The 21,104-nt window shown below is 30.4% G+C and overlaps 1 protein-coding gene across 1 annotated transcript; it reads left to right on the forward strand.

Annotated features, from left to right (window-relative positions):
- Positions 1-1,486: 1,486 nt before the first annotated feature.
- Positions 1,487-20,778, forward strand: LOC145270977 (uncharacterized). The gene is made up of 2 exons (XM_080126513.1): positions 1,487-1,579; positions 18,099-20,778. Exons 1-2 carry the CDS (start codon positions 1,491-1,493, stop codon positions 18,922-18,924), a joined length of 915 nt encoding a protein of 304 aa, XP_079982639.1. The 5' UTR covers positions 1,487-1,490; the 3' UTR covers positions 18,925-20,778.
- The last annotated feature ends 326 nt before the right edge of the window (positions 20,779-21,104 follow it).

Genomic DNA, 21,104 nt, shown 5'->3' on the forward strand with positions numbered 1-21,104 from the left:
TTATTTGAAAAATATATTAATTGTCGCTGAAGTTAATATTTTAAAGAATACTTAAATAAATATTTAATTGTCTTAAAAACGCACACAGAACCCCACCCCCACAAAACACGGTACATAAAAATCAATCTTGGTCGCAAAAATCCGAAACAGAAAGAGACACCCATTTATTAAAATATCTTTTATTTAAATACGTTCGTTTTGTTACTTATTTAAAAAAAAATGTTTTGTAAATATATACTTTTTCTTTTAAATCTTCAAAGGTTTTGTAAATATATTAAAAAAAAAAAAATGCTGGTGAATATTCGAGCATGTTTGCTATTTGACGTGTTTACAAACAACCGACGCCATGTGCTTGTGCCAATGTCAAGGTCGAATCACCGGTGTTAGTTGAAATGTGCGCCTGGCACTGTACGGGGTATCTATTCTTTACTTGGTCCGTTTTTTAAATTTTATTTTTAATTCCTTTTTCCAACCAAACTTACCGTATCAAAGAGAGTGTCGGTCGCCATTTTTAACTTTCCAATGCATTGGTAAGCACTGTGTTTTTCGAGCTGAATAAACATGTTACATTAAATAAAAATACTAAAATGTATCCAATTAGGTAGAAAAGTAACTTATCTTGCCTTTGACATTTATTTGTTATATATTTGTTTTTTGACAACTTCTTCGAATCTAAAAAAAATCGGCATTACTGTACAGTAATACAACCCCGATTAAAAAAAAAAAATGTCGTTTAAACCAAAAACAATATTACGCACTTAATTGTCATATCGAAAATAGTAATATATCAAAAACTTAGGAAAACTCGTCTAATAGAGCAACTGTTATTGTGTTTTTAATAAAATAAATTCTATCGTTATAGGCCAAAAAACGCCCAAACGCTAGTCTCAATTAAAATATAATATAAATTATACGTTCCAAATTATACCCGCACGTGTGAACTCTACACGTATACTTTATAACATCTAGGAAAAATGCAATTTTACCTAATTTTCTTTAACAATAACTTTCTATTAGATGCATTTTCATAATTTTTGGTGATATTATAATTTCAACATGGCAATAAAATACGTAATTAAAACGACATATTTTAAATAATCGATCTGTCGACTTTATCTAAACAAGCACCCAATTTTCATTCCTATTCATATCTTATCCGCATTAACTTTTTTTTTCATAAAATCATCATTCATCGATATTTTTGTTCTGACATTAGATAAATATTAAGATCAACAAAACTCAACAACATTAACACAATGATTTTTGTTTTTTATCCCCACTCATATTAAGTGTTTTCATTTTTTCATTAAAAAAATCAGGTGTTTTGTTTTTTTTATTGTTAAAAACATATTAATACATTTTAACGATAAAATCGTAATAGTTAATTTTTACTAACACGTCACGACAAAAAAGTAATAGAGAACTAGAAATCATAAATGAAAATAATATTTTAATTTTCTGCGAAATTGCTTTTCCGGTCGCCATTTTCAATGTCAATTTCCACACGTCAAACTCGTCTGGTTTTAATTAACACATTTTATTATTGTTTCTTTGTTGAAAGCAGATTGCCAATCAAAAAGTAAGTATCATTTGAATTTAAATACTTTTAAATGTTCTTTTTTATTACAGAGGCGCGTCCAAACTATTACGTTTCCTTTTTGTTTTGATATGATTTAGAAAACGAAAAATGGTAATATAAAATTCTCTGTAATCCGATATTTTTAAAAGCCCCCCCCCTTCTTTTTTTGCAATCATGAAGTTTAACTCGGGTTTGTATTACTGTACACATAGATTCGAAAAAGTTGTCAAAAAACAAAAAAAAAAAAACAAAAACAAATATATAACAAATAAATGTTATTAAAGTCAAGATAAGTAACTTTTCTACCTAACTGGATATATTTTTCGTATTTTTATTCAATGTAACATGTTATTCAGCTCGAAAAGCATACAGTGTTTACCGATGTATTGGAAAATTCAAAATGGGGCCCGACACTCTCTTTAACACGGTAAGTTCAGGAAAAGATGTTATAAATAATAAACTAGACAAAATACTGTTAGAAATTCGCTCATTATATGTTACGTGACATAAGTTGACATATATTAGGTGTTTTTTAAATGGTATTTTATCTAGTTTATTTTTATAACACCTTTTCCCAAACTTACCATGTTAAAGAGAGTGTCGGGCGCCATTTTGAATTTACCAATACATCGGTAAACACTGCATGTTTTTCGAGCTGAATAAACATGTTACATTGAATAAAAACAAAAAAATGTATCCAGTTTGGTAGAAAAGTAACTTATCTTTCCTTTGATAATATTTATTTGTTATATATTTGTTTTTTGACAACTTTTTCGAATCTATGTGTAAAGTAATACAAACCCGTTTGATTTTAAGTATTGTGACAATGGCGGCTCGTGCCTAAGATTAGTGGTGGTGCTGCTTCAAAAAGTTTTATCTATTATTTTAATATTGTGTTAAAGGGAAATAAATATTTAAGCAAATATTCAAATATAAAAGAAATACAAATAATCTATCAGAAAATGATAATACGCAAATTTTTTTTATTAAAAATATTCTTTTAAATTGTGTACACTTTACAGAATAATAAAAATAATATATACATTTATTCCTTTTAAACTTTTCAGATTAAATGAAAGTTTGCGTTTTTTTTTCTGCAAGCAAACGAAAAACATTTTTAAAAGACTTTTATTTACAATTTTTTAAGAAATTATTTAAAAAAAAAAACACAAAGAAAAACTTTCCCACAAGGATAATTATTTACCCACGAGAGTAATTTAGGGGTTTACTATTTGAAAAGAACGTTTTGTTTGATAACGGTTTTATTTACAAAAATTTTTTTAACTAAAAATATATTTATAAGAAACGTATTTGTAAATAAATACAAAATAAAATAAGATTACATTTTTGTATATTGGGCAAACAAACAAAAATTATTTAAAGATACATGATTTTATTTACAGATCCTTATGCAACTTACTTTTTATATAAAAAGAACAAACAAACTTCGCTATTTACTGACTTTCTCATATGAACAAAGTTCGACATGAGGTCAAATTTAAAGATTTATTATAAGACTAGCGGGGGTACCCGGTGTTGCCCGGGTGTTTGGAGGTTTAAAAGAAAAAAAAGTTTTGGTAGGTAGGTGGGTGTGAACCTGAAACCTTAAGGTTGATAGGCTGAGGATTTACAGCCTCACAAAGATAGCAGAGAACTGAAAATGTGTGAAATAAGATCATTAAAAGTGATGTAACCTGTGCGTGTTAAATGAGGTCAAACATCACGCCACAGTGAATGAACAATTTAATTCCGCACTTAATTTTACTGCGCGATAGTTCTTTTGGGTTAGTTTTTCCCAACTTTGGTTTTTTTTTTCCATAACATTTTGGGAAAAACCAGCTCCTCTTTTATTAGGGAAGTGTCCAAATGAAAGCAATTGTCTGATATGACAGTGAAAACTGACATTGACCAAACGTCAATCGTTTTCTGGATGTTCCCGGCCTGTAGCCGAGAACTGCTCCTTAGTTTCACATCAGTTTCGCTTTTATACGAAAAAGCCCAACCAACACGTGAGAAGCCGATATAGCAATAATTTTGTAAAAGTCGACGTAAATAATTCTAGATGTGACGCACATTCGCAATTTGTACATATTATGATCTACACAGTATATAAGAAGTTCTAAGCAATAGTAATCCCTGAGAACTCCCCCCCCCAGCCTTTCTTGGACATAAAAACGCGTGCCCGTTTTGTCTTTTATATACATAAAAAAAAATAGGGCGTCATATATATTGGATGTTTATATACAAGCATAATGAAAAATCGGATGTTTAATGCATCCCCCACCTAAAAATAAAATAAAATTGCCTCAGTCTAGAAGGATTTCTAATTACTTTTTAATGCATATTATCTGCTCTATCTGCTAACAAATTCAATGTAAAGTATAAAAATGAATAATTATAAAAACAGTTTTTTTTACTTACAAACACATTTTAATTAAAAAGACCTTTTATAAGTAAAAAACCCTTCTTTTCCAAAGTGTAAAACTTCTAACAATTACTTTGTGGGAGCCAAATAAATGCTAATTATATATATATATATATATATATATATATATATATATATATAGTGGATAAATGAAAAACAAATATATTCCAAAGTTCATGATGTTTCCCATCTTACAATTTATTCCTTTAATTCAGTTGACATTTACAATTCTTGACAGTATCTGTTTTGTAGCGCAAAATCAATCACTTAATTATTATATCAATAAGTGAATCTATTTTTCCCTTAACTCCTCAGAAGAAATAGCAACAATCAATCCGTCGAAAAGAAATGAAGTGCGTTTTGACATGATTAAAAATCCAATAATTGGAAGAGAAGCTGTAAATACCTGTTTACGTTTTGCGCTACGAAACAGATACTGTCAAGAATTGTAAATATTAACTGATTTAAAGGAAGAAATTATGAGATGGTCAATATATTGAACTTTAGAATATAATCTTTTGTCATTTATTCACTGTATTGCTCTGTAATTACATTGAGCTTCTTAAATAAGGATTGGTATATATTATAAGGAAATAAAATATATTTCTACAGAAACGTGTATATATATATATATATATATATATATATATATATATATATATATATATATATACAAGTTGAAAAGATTTCTAACTCAAATTTTCAAAATAAAATGTTTCTTTGCTTGTTAGCTCATGGAAAACAAAATGTAAACATTTTTTATTCTATTAAGTTTAGTTGCTACAAAATAAATAGCATTTTAAACTACTTAAAAAACAAGCATTACTAGTTAACTTTTTCTTTTTAAATAATTGTTATTTTATCACCGTGCATGAAAAGAGCTATGTAAAAGATGCTTAAAACCGTTTGAAAATACCATCAGTAGTTCAAAAGAATTTAAAGTGCCAAAATTTAGGCTTTTCCGTGGACATTTTTCTTTAGAAAAAGTGGGCTAAATTACGGGCCTCAACATTTCAAGAAATTCGGTAATTTCGCCACCATTTATTTATTTTTCAAGCTATTCTCATGAAACTTGGCACTCTTATGTAAAATTGTGTGTTCTTTCTGATTATGCAGTCAAATCTGCTTTATCTCTTTACCATAAGCCATGAATTATAAATTCAAATTTACAAATTCAAATTTTTTTAAAACCGGTGCATGGTATCATACAGTGGATGTCTATTTATGAACAAAACTAAGTATTATAGGACATTACCGTGATCCATTTCTCTCATTATCATGGTTGTTATTGAAGTAGGAATATTGCTTAAATCTTATTTTCACACACGTCAGCGTCCTCCCCCCAGTGAAGGGGAGGGGACGACCTGTTAAGCCATCTGTTCTTCTCTACGTCCAAACCAAACTCACTCACTCCAGCTAACCTGATCACATGACTCACACGCAGATCTGATCAGCTGACCCTCACTTCCGGTAAAACGTGTCTACAATATGATTTACTATATTTCTTTCTTATGTTCGACCTATTTCCTAACATATATATAATATAGTAATGGATGGTATTTACTACTCCCCTCAAAGAAAAAAAAATTGAGTAGATATGGATTAATCTCAGAAATAAATCGAAGAAAATTTTCATATAGATTTTGGATTTGTGTAATAGATTGAAATTCCCATAGTCGACCATTTTGGGACCAGTCCAATTTTCAATTTAGTAAATCCTCTCTATCTGGCCCAAAATATACCCCTATTTTCTGAGATGCAACCATAAATCGTACTCTACATGAATCCTCGATATAACTTTCACAGTACCAGAATACTAGGAATCCTGATAAGCAACAACTATATATTCATCAGTTGATGATAATTTTTGTCATTTCTATTGTTGTTTTACTGGAAATTCAATTATGTGAACAAAGAAATAAAACGGTAATTTTTTTACCTTGTTTCCACCTCAACATTTAAAATGATTACTTTTAAAGGTTGTTGGGTATGCTGAAAACAAATATCGTATTTAAATTTTCTGCAAATAACTAGTTTTCTTGATATTAACCAATATCATTTCTTATGTTATCGCTGGTAGCCATCTTGGTACATGCAAGCGCAACCTTGAAAAAATATGCACAAACGCACATACTAAGATGGCCACCAACAATAACATAAGAAATGACATTGCTTAATATCCGGAAAACTACTTATTTGTGGAAAATTTAAATGTGATATTCGTGTTTAGCATACCCGAAAACCTTTAAGTAGTCTTTTTCAAGAAAAATGTTAAGGTGGAAATGAGTTAAAAATTTACAAAATGCATAATAATGAAATTCTTTATCGAACCCCCAATTATTATTATTTAAGTATCCTCAGTTAAAAAAAAACGGGTGTGTTTTACAGATTCGAAAAAGTGGTCTTGATAATGAGTTAAAAATAAATTCAAGTTTCACAGTGTCTTTTTTTATTTAATTTTTAGGTGAAAGTACAGAATAGTTAACAAAACATCCTTCCTTCCCATGTTAAGAATGGGTTTCTAAATAATAATGTTATTATTTCAGCATGGTAACATAATTGCACAAGTACCTTTTATTTGTTACTAGTGGGGGTATCTGCCATTGCCCGGGTGTTTAGAGGTGTGTGTTGCAGGTGGAGGAAAATAAAAATAAAAGAATAAGCGAAGTATTAAACCTGTTTACATATTATATAACAAAAAAACAATGTTTACATATTATATAACAAAAAACAATGTTTAAATATTATATAACAAAAAAATAATGTTTAAATATTATATAACAAAAAACAATGTTTAAATATTATATAACAAAAAAAACAATGTTTAAATATTATATAACAAAAAACAATGTTTAAATATTATATAACAAAAAAACAATGTTTAAATATTATATAACAAAAAATAATGTTTAAATACTATAACAAAAAACAATGTTTAAATATTATATAACAAAAAATATTTAAATAGTATATAACAGAAAATTTAAATATTATATAACAAAAAAATAATATTTAAATATATAACAAAAAACAATGTAAAATATTATATAACAAAAACAATGTTTAAATATTATATAACAAAAAAAACAATGTTTAAATATTATATAACAAAAACAATGTTTAAATATTATATAACAAAAAAATAATTTTAAATATTATATAACAAAAAATATTTAAATATTATATTACAAAAAATAATAATGTTTAAATATTATATAACAAAAAACAATGTTTAAATATTATATAACAAAAAATAATAATGTTTAAATATTATATAACAAAAAACAATGTTTAAATATTATATAACAAAAACAATGTTTAAATATCATATAACAAAAAATCATGTTTAAATATTATATAACAAAAAATGTTAAATATTATATAACAAAAAATGTTAAATATTATATAAAAAAAATAATCGTTAAATATTATATAACAAAAAACAATGGTTAAATATTATATAACAAAAAACAGTTTTTAAATATTATATAACAAAAATCAAGGTATATTATATAACAAAAAAAATTAAACATTATATAACAAAAAAATTAAATATTATATAACAAAAAATAATGTTTAAATAGTATATAACAAAAAACAATATTTAAATATATAAAAAAATAATATTTGAATATTATATAACAAAAACAATTTTTAATATTATATAACAAAAACGATTTTTAATATTATATAACAAAAACAATGTTTAAATATTATATAACAAAAAAATGTGTAAATATCATACAACAAAAAATTATGTTTAAATATTATATAACAAAAAACATATTTAAATATTATATTACAAAAAAAACAATGTTTAAATATTATATAACAAAAAATAATGTTTAAAGATTATATAACAAAAACAATGTTTAAATATTATATAACAAAAAAACAATCTTTAAATATTATATAACAAAAAAAACAATGTTTAAATATTATACAGGGTGGGCCAAAATAAGGGTCCTATTTTTAAAAATTCATAAATTCATGTAAGTTTTAAGAAGTGTTTTTCGGCCAAAATTTGTTTTGTTTATTTCAAAAAAATCTCGGAAAGGTCAGTCTACACACACACAAAGTTTGGTGAGTTTAACTTTTATTTTGTGGAAGTTATTCAAATTTAAAGATAGGATCCTTATTTTGGCCCACCCTATATAACAAAAAAATTATTAAAATTTCTTTAAAAAAATTGGAAAAAAGACAATAAACGAACAATGTTAAACTTTCTTAAAATCGGAAAAACAAAAACTTAAAAAGAAAATGTAAAGTGGTGGAAAAAAAAGAAACAGAACTTTATGAAAAATGAACAATGTTAAAACTTCTTAAAAAAATCTGAAAAATAAAAACAAAAAAAAACAGCGAATGCGAAAAATGGCATAAATAACCCTGTTTCAATATAGTATTGTTTGGAAATCGAATTTGAAAAACTTGAAAATAATTTTTTTTAAATTCACAAACTCAGAATAAACAATGATTAGTCTCATATGGTGAAAACAGAAAAACAGTTTTCTATTTTTAAGAGAATACTTTAGTCAGCTCAGCGCATTATATTAGTATTAGTGTTTTGCGAGAGGTTTATCTGTTAATTTTAACATTTTAAAGAAATTTCTGCACAATTAATAATTATCAAATATTTACATATACATGCAAATAATTTTGAAACGATTATCTATATATATCTGATTTATCTGATCAATTTTGAAATATTCTTTGTTAATTTTGCTCGGTTGTAACTTTGCTTCCTGTGATCGTAAAAAAATCAAACACTAGTAGAGATGGGCTATAGCATGTAAAATTCCAGCCATATCCAATCAAATTTAACCCCACGCATATGTATCCAAGCATAACGTATAAAATGTAAACATTGAAAAAATAGTTTCCCTTTTTGCTGCCATCATTTTTTTTACCGTTTTTTTTTTTTCATTTTTAACCTGGTGCATAAAAATAAATTAACATCATCGGAATGCTTATTTTATAATCTTTCCATAAAAATTGACCAACAAATAAAAAAGATATGACTTGTTGAAGCACATTAGGTATGTAATATTGCTGATGTCCATGAAAATACAGCATATGCTTGTAATGCTAAAAAAACAAGCAAAAAATCAGGTGGAAAGGTGGAAAAGTAACTTTTATTTATTGTACATTTGATTTTTACCCTTAGTCGCATGTTGGTTTTACTGCTAAATCCCCAAATCTTTTTAATTAAAATAAAAAATGGTTTTGCATGTTACATATGTTCGTCTGTTACAAAATTAAATCGCAACATTAAAATTGTGCATAGTAAAAAGAAGTACAAGATTTTAGTTGTAAGCACGCATTATACACATATTTTAATAATAATAAAAAAATTGTAAATAAGCCTCCTTTTTTTTTAAATAAAAGAAATGTTATCAGAATAAGCAGATACACTGCTGATCAAAAATTTACAACTTAAAAATATTATAAAAAACGAACTTTTTTAAAGGATAAACTTTAAACTCTTCCGACTGAAGGTTACTAATACCATAATCTAAAAGGTTATGAAACAAAAAGGTACATTCCAAAAAATTTATTTTAAAATTTGCATTTTTATTAAATTAAGCTTTTTACACATGATCAAAATTATAAGACCAAGGGTATACATTTTAAGATTTATGGTAATTCTAATGTTTATAGTTCAGTTAGAGATTAGCAAGAAAACTAACCGAAGTTGAGTGCTCTCGAATTCTAGGATTCCATAAACAAGGTTTGTTACAGCGAGCGGTAGCAGTTAAGGTAAATCAAAGTAAAACTGTTATTTGCAACTTTCTAAAGAACACTGAGAATTATGGAAAAGCAAAATCCTTTGGTAGCCCCCCCCCCAATTTCTCCTGCATTGAGTAGGAGAATCAGACAGGTTGTTATGAATGACAGAAGACTTTCTTCTAGTCAAATTAAGGCGGTTACAGATGCTGATTGCAGTCCAATAACCATCAGATGACACTTCCAACAAAAAGGGATGGTAAATAAAAAAGCGTAAACAAATTTCTCGATTGCTTCCATGTCACAAACTGGACCAATTAAGATTTGGTAGTGAATGCAAAACCTGGGACATTGAGAAGTGGAAGAAAGTCCTGTTTTCTGATGAGAAAAATTAAATTTAGATGGTCCTTATGGCTTCCAGCGATATTGGCATGAGAAAAATATGCCACTTGGAATTTTTTCCACACATCATAATGGTGGGCGTCCGTAATGGTATAATGGGTGCCTTTTCTTACAGAGGGACGATGGAGCTCCAGGTGGTGCAAGGCTGTTAGACAGCAGCTGGTTATGTTAGCATGCTACAAAAAGTATCTTTGATGATGGAGGGTCATCGTTTGTGTGGAGACTGATGGTTATTCCAACAGGATAATGCTGCAATCCGCACTGTAAGACGGACCTTGAGCTTGAGAAAGCTGCGAGAGAAACCGTACATCAAAAGAAAAACCAAAATACAAAACACAAACATGACAGCAAATGCAACTCCGGCAGCATATAAGCACGGATAATTATTTCACAAAACACTGCAACAGTACAACACTGACTAGATTACATTCACAACTTTCTTAGCTTGAAATCAATATAACAAATGTATACATACACCAAACAGACGATTTCCTACAATGTATTAAAACACAAAAAATAAACACAAATAAAAAGCAATACACCAACCGGTGATTAAAACTCCCTTTGTTCACTACTACGTCCGCTCCGTGACTATAAAAGCATCAGCTTTTTCAACAACCAGCAGATCAGCCCATGTGTGGCAAGCTGTGAACTTCGCTCCATCAACAGCCACTAGCAGTTAACCCCTTGCCAGCAATACCAGATGCTGAGATTACTGTGCACTGCCGCCGCCACATCACAGCTCACTAATCCCTTGCTAGCGACACCAGCTATTAAGGATCGCCGCACGTGCTAAGCCACATTTCTGCCATCACCGCCCCTCACCCAGCCTAACAGTAACTTAGATCGCCACTGAGTTCATATCAGCACTTGATCAGCATTCCTACTGCCGTGCCACCACCACCGCTGCTGCCATCAAAACTGACACACTAACAGATCATTTCACAATCATTTAAACTTTAAATAAAATGTTTAAACTCAATCTTTTTGTTGTCACTTTCTTGCTTTCCATACGCTCAGTTATGTAATATAACAAATTGGTATCAGAGCATTTAGCAAGAGAAATATGGACAACTATAAAGGTTTCACATGATCCGAACTGTTCAGGCTAATTAAGGAACAAAAAAGCTTCTTTTCAACTTGATGACCCACACAGCCTTCTGAAGATGAACTCCAGGAAATTCGACTCGACATAGATGCCATGACAACTGCCTTAAAATCAGCTGCAATAACAGCCATCACTGCCCAGGCTAATGGTGATTATAAATTACTCATGCACCAACAAACAATTCAAGATGCCATGAGACAGGAAAAGACCTTCTGCCCAGGAAATGATGTGAGTTAGTTTATTACTGCACTAAACAAAATATATATGATTCACGTCGCACCAGAGTTAGGATCTTACCCACACTTGGAAGGCAAATTTGTCAAGTCCGCAAAAGACTTATTGGATCAAGGTGTATTCCAACAGATGCTCGACTCTGACCAAGATACAGCCACCTTCACCCTCCTAAAGAAGTATCTCTTACCAACCCATGGCAGCCAGATGACCACTTTTCAGCACTTAAGCCAAGCCTGGGACCTAGAACGTCGAGAAGATGCAGGCCAGCTTGAAAATACACTTGGAAAAGCAGCCGTGCACATCAAGAGAAAATTTAAGAAGGACAAGAATTGTGAGCTATTCGTCGACTTATTTTGATCATAAGTGCAATGCTTATGAGCGAAAAAGTCAAACCGTGGAATTCTAACATTTACCACCTCGTCAAGATAATGGACAGCCATTATGCCACAACTGGCATAGTGTCTGAGGTTCAAAGATACTTGCATCATAGTGTAAAATCTGACTTTGCCACCCTCGAAGACACCGCATTTCTCTCTCAAAAACAAAACTCGAGTCAGAGAAATCCAATGAATCAACACACTTGACCCAACAGACACCTTCACCCGAAATGTACGAGAACTAGTGAACAAATAAATCCACACCATCAGCATCTGAACTGTACGAGCACCAGCGAAAAATTTAATCCACACTATCAGCACCTGAACCGTATAAGCACTAGCAAACAGATCAATCCACACCATCAGCACCTGAACTGTATGAGCACTAGCGAACAGATCAATCCACACCATCAGTACCCGAACTGTACGAGCACTAGCGAACAGATCAATCCACACCATCAGCACCCGAACTGTACAAGCACTAGCGAACAGATCAATCCACACCATCAGCACCCAAACTGTACGAGCACTAGCGAACAGATCAATCCACACCATCAGCACCCGAACTGTACGAGCACTAGCGAACAGATCAATCCACACCATCAGCACCTGAACTGTACGAGCACTTGCGAACAGATCTATCCACACCATCAGCAACCGAACTGTACGAGCAGAAGCGAACAGATCAATCCACACCATCAGCACCTGAACTGTACGAGCACTTGCGAACAGATCTATCCACACCATCAGCAACCGAACTGTACGAGCAGTAGCGAACAGATCAATCCAAACCATCAGCACCAGACCTGTACAATGCTAGCAAACAGATCAATCGACACCAAGAATTACAAAGTTTTCCCATATGCCTTTTTATTTTTCACTTTCTTGCTTTCCATATGCTCAGTTTTGTAATATAACAAAGACAACACTTATGGATGCTGTAGAATGAGTGAAAGACTATCTTCTCAATGTGTCAATAAAATATATATATATTTGGTTCAATTAAAAAATATAGTCTTTGAATGATTTTCAGCTATAATTTTCTAAATATAGTTTATTTATTTTTTAAACTTTTTAATAAGTTCCTTTAATGAATGATAAATCTTTCGTTTGTTTAATAATTCTGAAAGAAAAGTTACTTTTTTAGTTTAGTTTACGTATATTCTTATGTATGATGTAAGATATATTTAAAATTGTTTTAAACATTCATCAAAATTTTAAAAAATACATGCTATACATCAATTAAATAAATAAAAATTTGTGTAAATTTAATGAAGAGCCAGATAAGATCTAAAGAAATACAGGATTGGATGCAGTGTCAAAGATGTTCATTTCAAATCAAAACAAAAGGTACACTTAACACATGACGGAATACAATTCATTTCAGTGATTTATTTTGTTATGATGACAAAACTTATGTTTCTTGTAGAATGAGTGAAAGACTGTCTTCACAATGTGTCAATAAAATTGTTAAGTTTGTGGTGGCAGTGGGATAGGCTGGGGAATGATTTCATCTTAACGAGTTAGCCCTTTCATGTGCATACTTGGCAATATGAATGCTAGAATTTACAAAAGGCTTTTTTCAATAGCATATGGTAACAAGATTACATCATCATTTTTATGAATCTCTTATTTTATGTGGTACAATACAAATTGACAGGAGGTTCAGAATGGTGTGGCTATTAAAGGAGAAATAACGCTAATGATATTTTGAGCATAAAACCTCAACCCAAATCTAATAAAAAATGTTTGAAAGATAACTGGATAAAGGCATCAGAAAAGAAACATGCAAAAGCAAGATCATTTTTGGTATCAATATTAATATTAAAAGCTGAATAAGAGAAAATTACTGCAGTTTTTTTATTCATGATCACGTGGTCGACGATGCAAAGAAATCATGAAAAATAATGTAATTCTTATCAAATATAAAAATTTGTTGATCTGTTGTTCACAATCAAATATTAACAGGTTCGTTTCTTAACTTTTGTCCAGTAATTTTTTTAATGGATATTGAGTGAGACAAGGCTTGAAGCCACGTGATTAAAGAGCTAACAAAAACAAAGATGATGACTGCAAAGGCAGGATATGCCTATTGATCTTAGTCTTGAAAAGACCAAGGCTGTAGGTAGAAGGAAAACAGTAAGCAGGAAGGGAGTTCAACCGCCTTGAATTCATTAGTAAAATGCTACTGGAATAAAAATCTGTTTTATAATTGGGTATTAAAACAATGAACTGATGGTGATCACTAGATGAACAGAACAAATGAGCTGTCTGTGAAAGAGAATTGCAGTAGAGAAGGGTGAGGCCAATCAAATTACAGATACGTTTCTGCAAATTATCAAGATTCTTCAAACAAGACAGAAAATATGACAACAGTACTACATGCATGGTCTGATAGTATTTTGGTAAAGATGGAGAAGAGTCGTCAGTGTTAGAGCAATAAGGAATAACGATTTTACAAGAGGCAGAAAAAGAAATTAAATATATGAATTCTAAGAAAGATTTGAGGAGAAAGAAACACAAGAAGTTTTAATATTGTTTAATCATCTAGAGACGAGCTACCCAGGAAGAAAAGGGACATGTATACGATTGAAAGACAATAGCTAAGTCTTAAGATTAAACAAAACAAGATATTTTTTACCAATTTATAACTGAATTCAGATAAACTTCTAAACTAGCTGAATATTTCAACTGATCCGATTTAAATAGACGAGTGTAAATGTTATATAAATATATCATTCATATAAAGAAAAAACAGTGTTGGGACTAGAAATAAACCCTTGTCAAACACTGGCATTGATAGGAAAAGAAAATGAAGATCTAGTTACTCATAAGCATTGATCAGAAAGAAAAGATCTAATGTCAACAAGTTTACCACCAATATAATAATCTCAAAATTTATATAGAAGACCAGGATGCCACACTTTTTTGAACGCTTTGAAATGCCAATGTCTCTACCCTTTTCCCCTTTTTATTCATAATTTGACAGAACCATAAAGTTACAACAGAATATAGATCAGCTATTGAACGAAAACTACAAAATTCAACAAATAGGGCCAGACTTTCTAGAATATTAACAAGCCTGCCGTGGAACAATCTCTAAAACACTTTGCTAATATTAGAAAGAAAACTAACAGGACTATATTTAATTTGGTTCGACCAATCACACTTTTTCAAGATAGGAACAACAGAGAAATATTTCCAAGAAGGGAAAAAAGAACTGAGACAACAGATTAAACCATTTTGAGAGGATACAAAAGATTTCAAGACCACAATGTTTATGAACAACAGGAATCAAAACGGGACCGAAAGCCATAGATTAGTCAAGAGCAACATGAAAAATAGCAACAATATTTGGATTAATAATCACAGAATCTAGAGATTGACCAATTTAAAAAAATTCGGAATAAAAGCATCAGAATCATGCGAGAATTGTAAACAAAAAAATGGCCAAAGAGATCAGTTTTAGATAAATTAGATTAAATCACTTGAAAATCATTAAAAATCGTAGAAATTATTTTTGCCACTGTCATATCAAAGAACCTATATGGCATAATCACGTTGACACACCTGTTCCCGTTGAGCCTGGTCAGTAATAAATGGGTGACCATTTAGGACTTCCAGTGTATGCTCTCTGCTTATCTCGGCATTGTTTCCAGTCGCCCTGGTCTTCTCCTTGCCACTGGACTCAAACAGGAGAGGTGTGGTAAGAGATTGCATGACCCTTGCCTCACAATTACACACGCAACTGCCTCTACAGGAGTATCCTTTGTCTTTCGAGACTGAATAGAGGCATCGATCGATCAAAGAACCTACTGTTGATTTTATATATCTGGTTTTAACAACAGCATTAAGAGACATACCAAAAATAGGATCTATGGAACCTCATATAGGAAGCTGTGAAGCGTATCCAATTTAGAGTTAAACATCCAAATCAGCTTTACTTGGGTTAAACGTCTTAATATGAAAGGGACGATCAATGGAATTCTTAGAAAAAGTCAATCTCAACATCAACAGCAGCATGACCATGAGAATCTAATGAACAAGAAATACAACATGCTTAAAGAACGGAAGAAAGAAAAAGATCAAGAAAGGATTGTTAATGAAGGTCAGTAACAGAAAAGCATTTAGAAAAGGTGACAAGTTGGGGCAAATTATGAGACAGAAATTTTAGAACGGATTTCATTATAAAGCTGTGCGATTAGACTGGGTGAGCCAAGCAGAAAGGTGAGTTAGTCTCAATAAGAACCAACATTTGAAGATATCTGTGCAAAAAAGAACTGAACACCAGGAAAGTTTGACCTGAAGCTCTGATTTACTATAAGAAATAGTAGTGTTCTTTTTGTGTGAATATGTTGAAAGAATTATAAAATAAACAAAAAGGACAGAAAGTAGAATAATTTCAAAACAAATAAATCCTGAAAGAGACCCCCCTAATACCATTTGAATGTCTGCACTTTAAACATTCGAACTAAACAGATAAGCCCTTCAAGATACAATAGAGAAGAAACGTGTTCCTAAGCTGGGCAACAAAATGTCTACCCTGTAAATCGTTATGTCGCTAGCCATAAACCATTGATTTTCTCATGACACTATCACTTTTGAACAAACGCTAAATAAACTACATAATACAGTAGATGAGGGTCAGATAACAATAATAAAAAGAAACAAAATTGAGACAATATGAATGAGTTTTCATAATAAAATCTAATCATCCAAGTATTATGACCAAAATGTGATTGATGTCCTGAAAATTCCATTACATATTTGAAAAATATGCTGTTAAAGACTTGAAAATTGATGTTAAAGATTGCATCATGTGTCGTTTTGTGAATATCACAATTAATATATGCTTTAATATTGATTGATGATTGGTAATCACATCTATGTTGTACTATTTGAGTGGCCACTGACAACTATCGGGTTCTTTATTTTGATTTAAAATCTGAATGTATCAAATATCAGTCTTGTTGTTCGACGAAGTTAAGCATTTTAAGAATGGTGAAGTATCACTAGATTGATTAATACTTCTAACATATTAATGAGGAATATGAAGAGATGTCTGGGTCGATAATTTTGCAGGTCAGTTCTTTCAAAAAATTCTTGACACCTTGTATCAGTACTGCTGTCAGGAAATCCAGATTCACTAAGGCACTTGGCATAGAGTACAGCGATCATCTCAGCGGCTCATTTATTTACTAGTTTAGCATTGCTGTAGAAATGACTTGATTTTGGTTGAATGATGGGCAATTATTAATTGCTCATTATTTTCCACACATTTAGAGATTTTCCAGAAATCGAAAGTTCCTAATTTCTTTGATGTAATGTGAACTCTAGGTATAAATATACTAATTATAGCTTCATCCATCACGCTCTTACAGTAATTTCTTTATATTTTTCATTTTCAGCTGACTTACTGTGCATAAAACGCATTGTTAATATTATTTTTAATAAAATCCCTTCTCTTTGGGGATCGATGGTTTAAACCTATGCCGACCATTCTAATGAGGTGATGAGTGTTGTTGAGGTCAAATATTAGCATTTGCTACACAAGATTCTGGCCGTGTTATTATAAATAAGTAAAGAAATGAGGCCAAAAAATGGATTTTTGTAAAGTAGTGGACAATCGATTTACACATGCATTCTTATTATTATAACACTCTTGAATAAATCTCATACAACTATCCTTAATTCTTTTTTGATTATAATGAAGTCTTGAAAGAATGTTATAAAATCTTTGATCACAATAAATAAAGTATCCTAATATTCTTAATGATGTAATTTAATAATATGACTTGTTAATCAAATCTATTTTCTAAAGCTATAATATCTTGTTAACATTGAGAAATTGTATATCATAATCTATTTTTATTTTCTGTTCATTTTACAGATACTTCAATTAGAAAATGCATTCTTACAGATTAAAATGGATTACGATTTCACAAACATGACAATGAAAACCATACAAAACTGAAATGTTTGAAATGATGTTATATAAAAGGTTAATAATTAACTTTTAAAAATAATTAGACATAAAAATGTAATCTTCATTTACTCATCTGTCAATCTTCTTAAATTATGGTGTACCGTTTCAACATTGTATCCTTACATGTTGAGCAAGGAATTCTTTTGAACATGATGCAACGCTTACTGCTGTAAATATATAATTGAACAAGAAAAACAATATTACTTGCACTTATATATGTAATCTCTTAGTCTGATAGTAGTTTTATTGTTTTTTATTTCCAGAGAAACAGATTCTGCTAAAATGCCGAAGTTTGAAGAGAAAGCATTTTGTTGCGATATATGTGGAAAAGGATTTTCATATAAATATACATTAAAAAAACATATCCAAATACACACTGAAGAGAAGCTATATTCTTGTGATATGTGTGATAAATCATATACAACTAAACACAATCTAACTTATCATATTCAAAGTCATACTGGAGAAAAGCCATATACTTGTGATATATGTGATAAATCATATACAACTAAACAAAATCTAACTATTCACATTCGAAGTCACACTGGAGAAAAGCCATATTCTTGTAATGTGTGCGGGATGTCTTTTGCAGAGCAGGCACTCATGAGAATACATATGAGAATGCATACTGGAGAGAGACCATATTCTTGTAGCGTGTGTGGAATGTCATTTGGACAATTGGGAATCATGAAAAGACATATGAGAACTCACACTGGAGAGAAGCCCTATACTTGTGATGTGTGTGGGACGTCATTTGCACAGAAGAAAACCATGAAAAAACATATGAGAACACACACTGGAGAAAAGCCATATCCTTGCGCTATATGTGGTAAATTCTATAATACTCAAGAGTATCTTACTATACATATTCGAAGTCATACTGGAGAGAAACCATATTCTTGTGAAATATGCAGCAAATCATTTTCCGATAGTTGGAAATTAACTATACATATGCAAAGTCATGATGTAGATAAACCATATAATTGTGAGGTGTGTGCGACTTCCTTTATACAGAAATCATTGTTGAATAAACATATGAAAAAGCACACAAAAACGTATGAAAAAGCACACAAAATCATTGTTGAATAAACATATGAAAAAGCACACAAAATCATTGTTGAATAAACATATGAAAAAGCACACAAAATCATTGTTGAATAAACATATGAAAAAGCACACAAAAACATGAAAAAGCACACAAAGACGATCTAAAAAAGACATGGTGTCTGAAAGAAATAAGCATTATACCGGTTGTGATAGGAGTGACTGGATTAATAAAAAAGAATCTTCATAAATACTTAGAAGCAATCCCTGGAAAACCAAGCTGTAATGAAATACAGATAGCAGCCATAAAGGGAACAGTATCTATTCTTAAAAGAGCCCTCGGATATAAATTTAAATCATAACAGAATCAAGTGTTAGCTCCAGGCGGGAGCCCCTTGATCTCTTAAAACTTACTAAAGTAAAATGATTAAAAAAAAAGGGAAAAGGTATATTATTGTAAAGTTTGTGGTAAATCATTTTGGGAAAATAAATTAAATAAACATATCGAAACTCATACTGAAGAGAATTGGACATTTTTAGGATTTGTGTTACACTTTTGTCAATTTTAAATACACATAGCAACGGACACACAAACGCAAAACTATGCAGATAAACACTCCTGAGTTTCTGCTCTTCCCATACAATTAACGATGCATGTAACTCCCCGTTTCTGCAATAAGATGTGCCAATGCACAAGTACCTCGATTATTAATGGATGCATAGAAAGACAAGAACATCAAAAGAAGAGGCGATCATGTAAATTAGTTGGAAAGATGTGGAAATTTTACACAGACTATCCAGTAGACATCTCAATTATTTAACTAATGTATACAACAGCACAGAAGAACAGAATATGTGGAATTCTCCAAAATTGACAATTAGAATTGTGCCACTATTGTAAGCACTGGACTCTATCTGATGAGCTCCCAAAATACAAACCCAAGATGGTACACTAGCATCACAAAAGAAAAGCCAGCAGAACAACTTCTATCATGGAACTGGCTTAATATGTTGCACAAGAGTGTCGCACAAATTAGAATAAAAAAAACAGATTACAGTAAAGTGAAACAAAAATGTAAACTATGTTTAATAGCCATCTTTTTCTATGTATCCATAAAATTGGGATATTAAACTTGACATAATGATATAAAAAGAAGAAAAAGTAACCTTGATTTACAATAATGTTGGGGTAAACAGTACTGGGAGAAAAAGGATGATGAAATATTTCTTCTATACGAAAAAAAACAAAAAAACTGGAATCCTGAGGCAAATAACTGTGGAACTACAGCACTCCCAACTTATTTGTGTTCAATATTTTCGTTAATGTAAAAAAAAAAATTATACGTCCGTTTTTTTTATTATTTTATTCTCTTTTTATGTGTACATACATACAGTACTGTTTCGTTGTATCACAACTCATCAGTGCAATTAGACTAACACCTTTCCCTACAATCATCACATAATTAGCCAACAGTTCTACTAGCAGTATCAGAAATTTGGGGGAATTTTTGACACCCCTAACAGAAAACTGCGATTAAAATATAGAAAACTCGTAATTTCTCTTTCTAAAGTGGGTTATTTATTTTCTTTATAGAATATGCTTCCAAAATAAACTATTTAAGTTGTTTAAAAAATAATAGAAATATTATTTTTCATTGTTTAAAAAACATTGTTTACAAAGTGCGTGCGTGCGCTCTAGGGAGCCATTTTGTTACGTAATGAAATCAATTGATTTTTATGAGATGAATATTTTTCAATTTTTAAACTTTAAAAATCTATCAAAATTTTCCTATTCGTTCAATTGTTACGTTTTTTTCAGGGTGAATGTAAAATTTTATGCTCTTTCCGATAAACTAAATATAATATTTTAGACAAACGTTGTTTTATAAATTCACCCCCCCCCCATTTTGGAATGTCTATGAGAAATTTAATAATTAATTTTGCTTGAAACGTTTTATATATCACAAATTGAAGATAAAACATGAATAAATAAAATACTCAAATTTAAAACAACAAAAAAATATTACTTATCTGGTGATTTACCGGTAAAGTCCAAAATTTAAATCCTTCTTTTTTCGATAACCACGTGTTTTTTTTTTGTTTGTTTTTTTTTACGTGGAAGCTTAAGTTTTGTTTAGAATGTTCCAGTAATTAATAGTCCATCAGTTGATATAATTATATTTAATTCCTGGTTTCCTTTTTTTCGATATATAAAAAAACAAAGA

Source organism: Euprymna scolopes, chromosome 46 (genome assembly GCF_053919585.1).
Source record: "Euprymna scolopes isolate OS-2025 chromosome 46, ASM5391958v1, whole genome shotgun sequence".
Lineage (NCBI taxonomy): Eukaryota > Metazoa > Mollusca > Cephalopoda > Sepiida > Sepiolidae > Euprymna > Euprymna scolopes.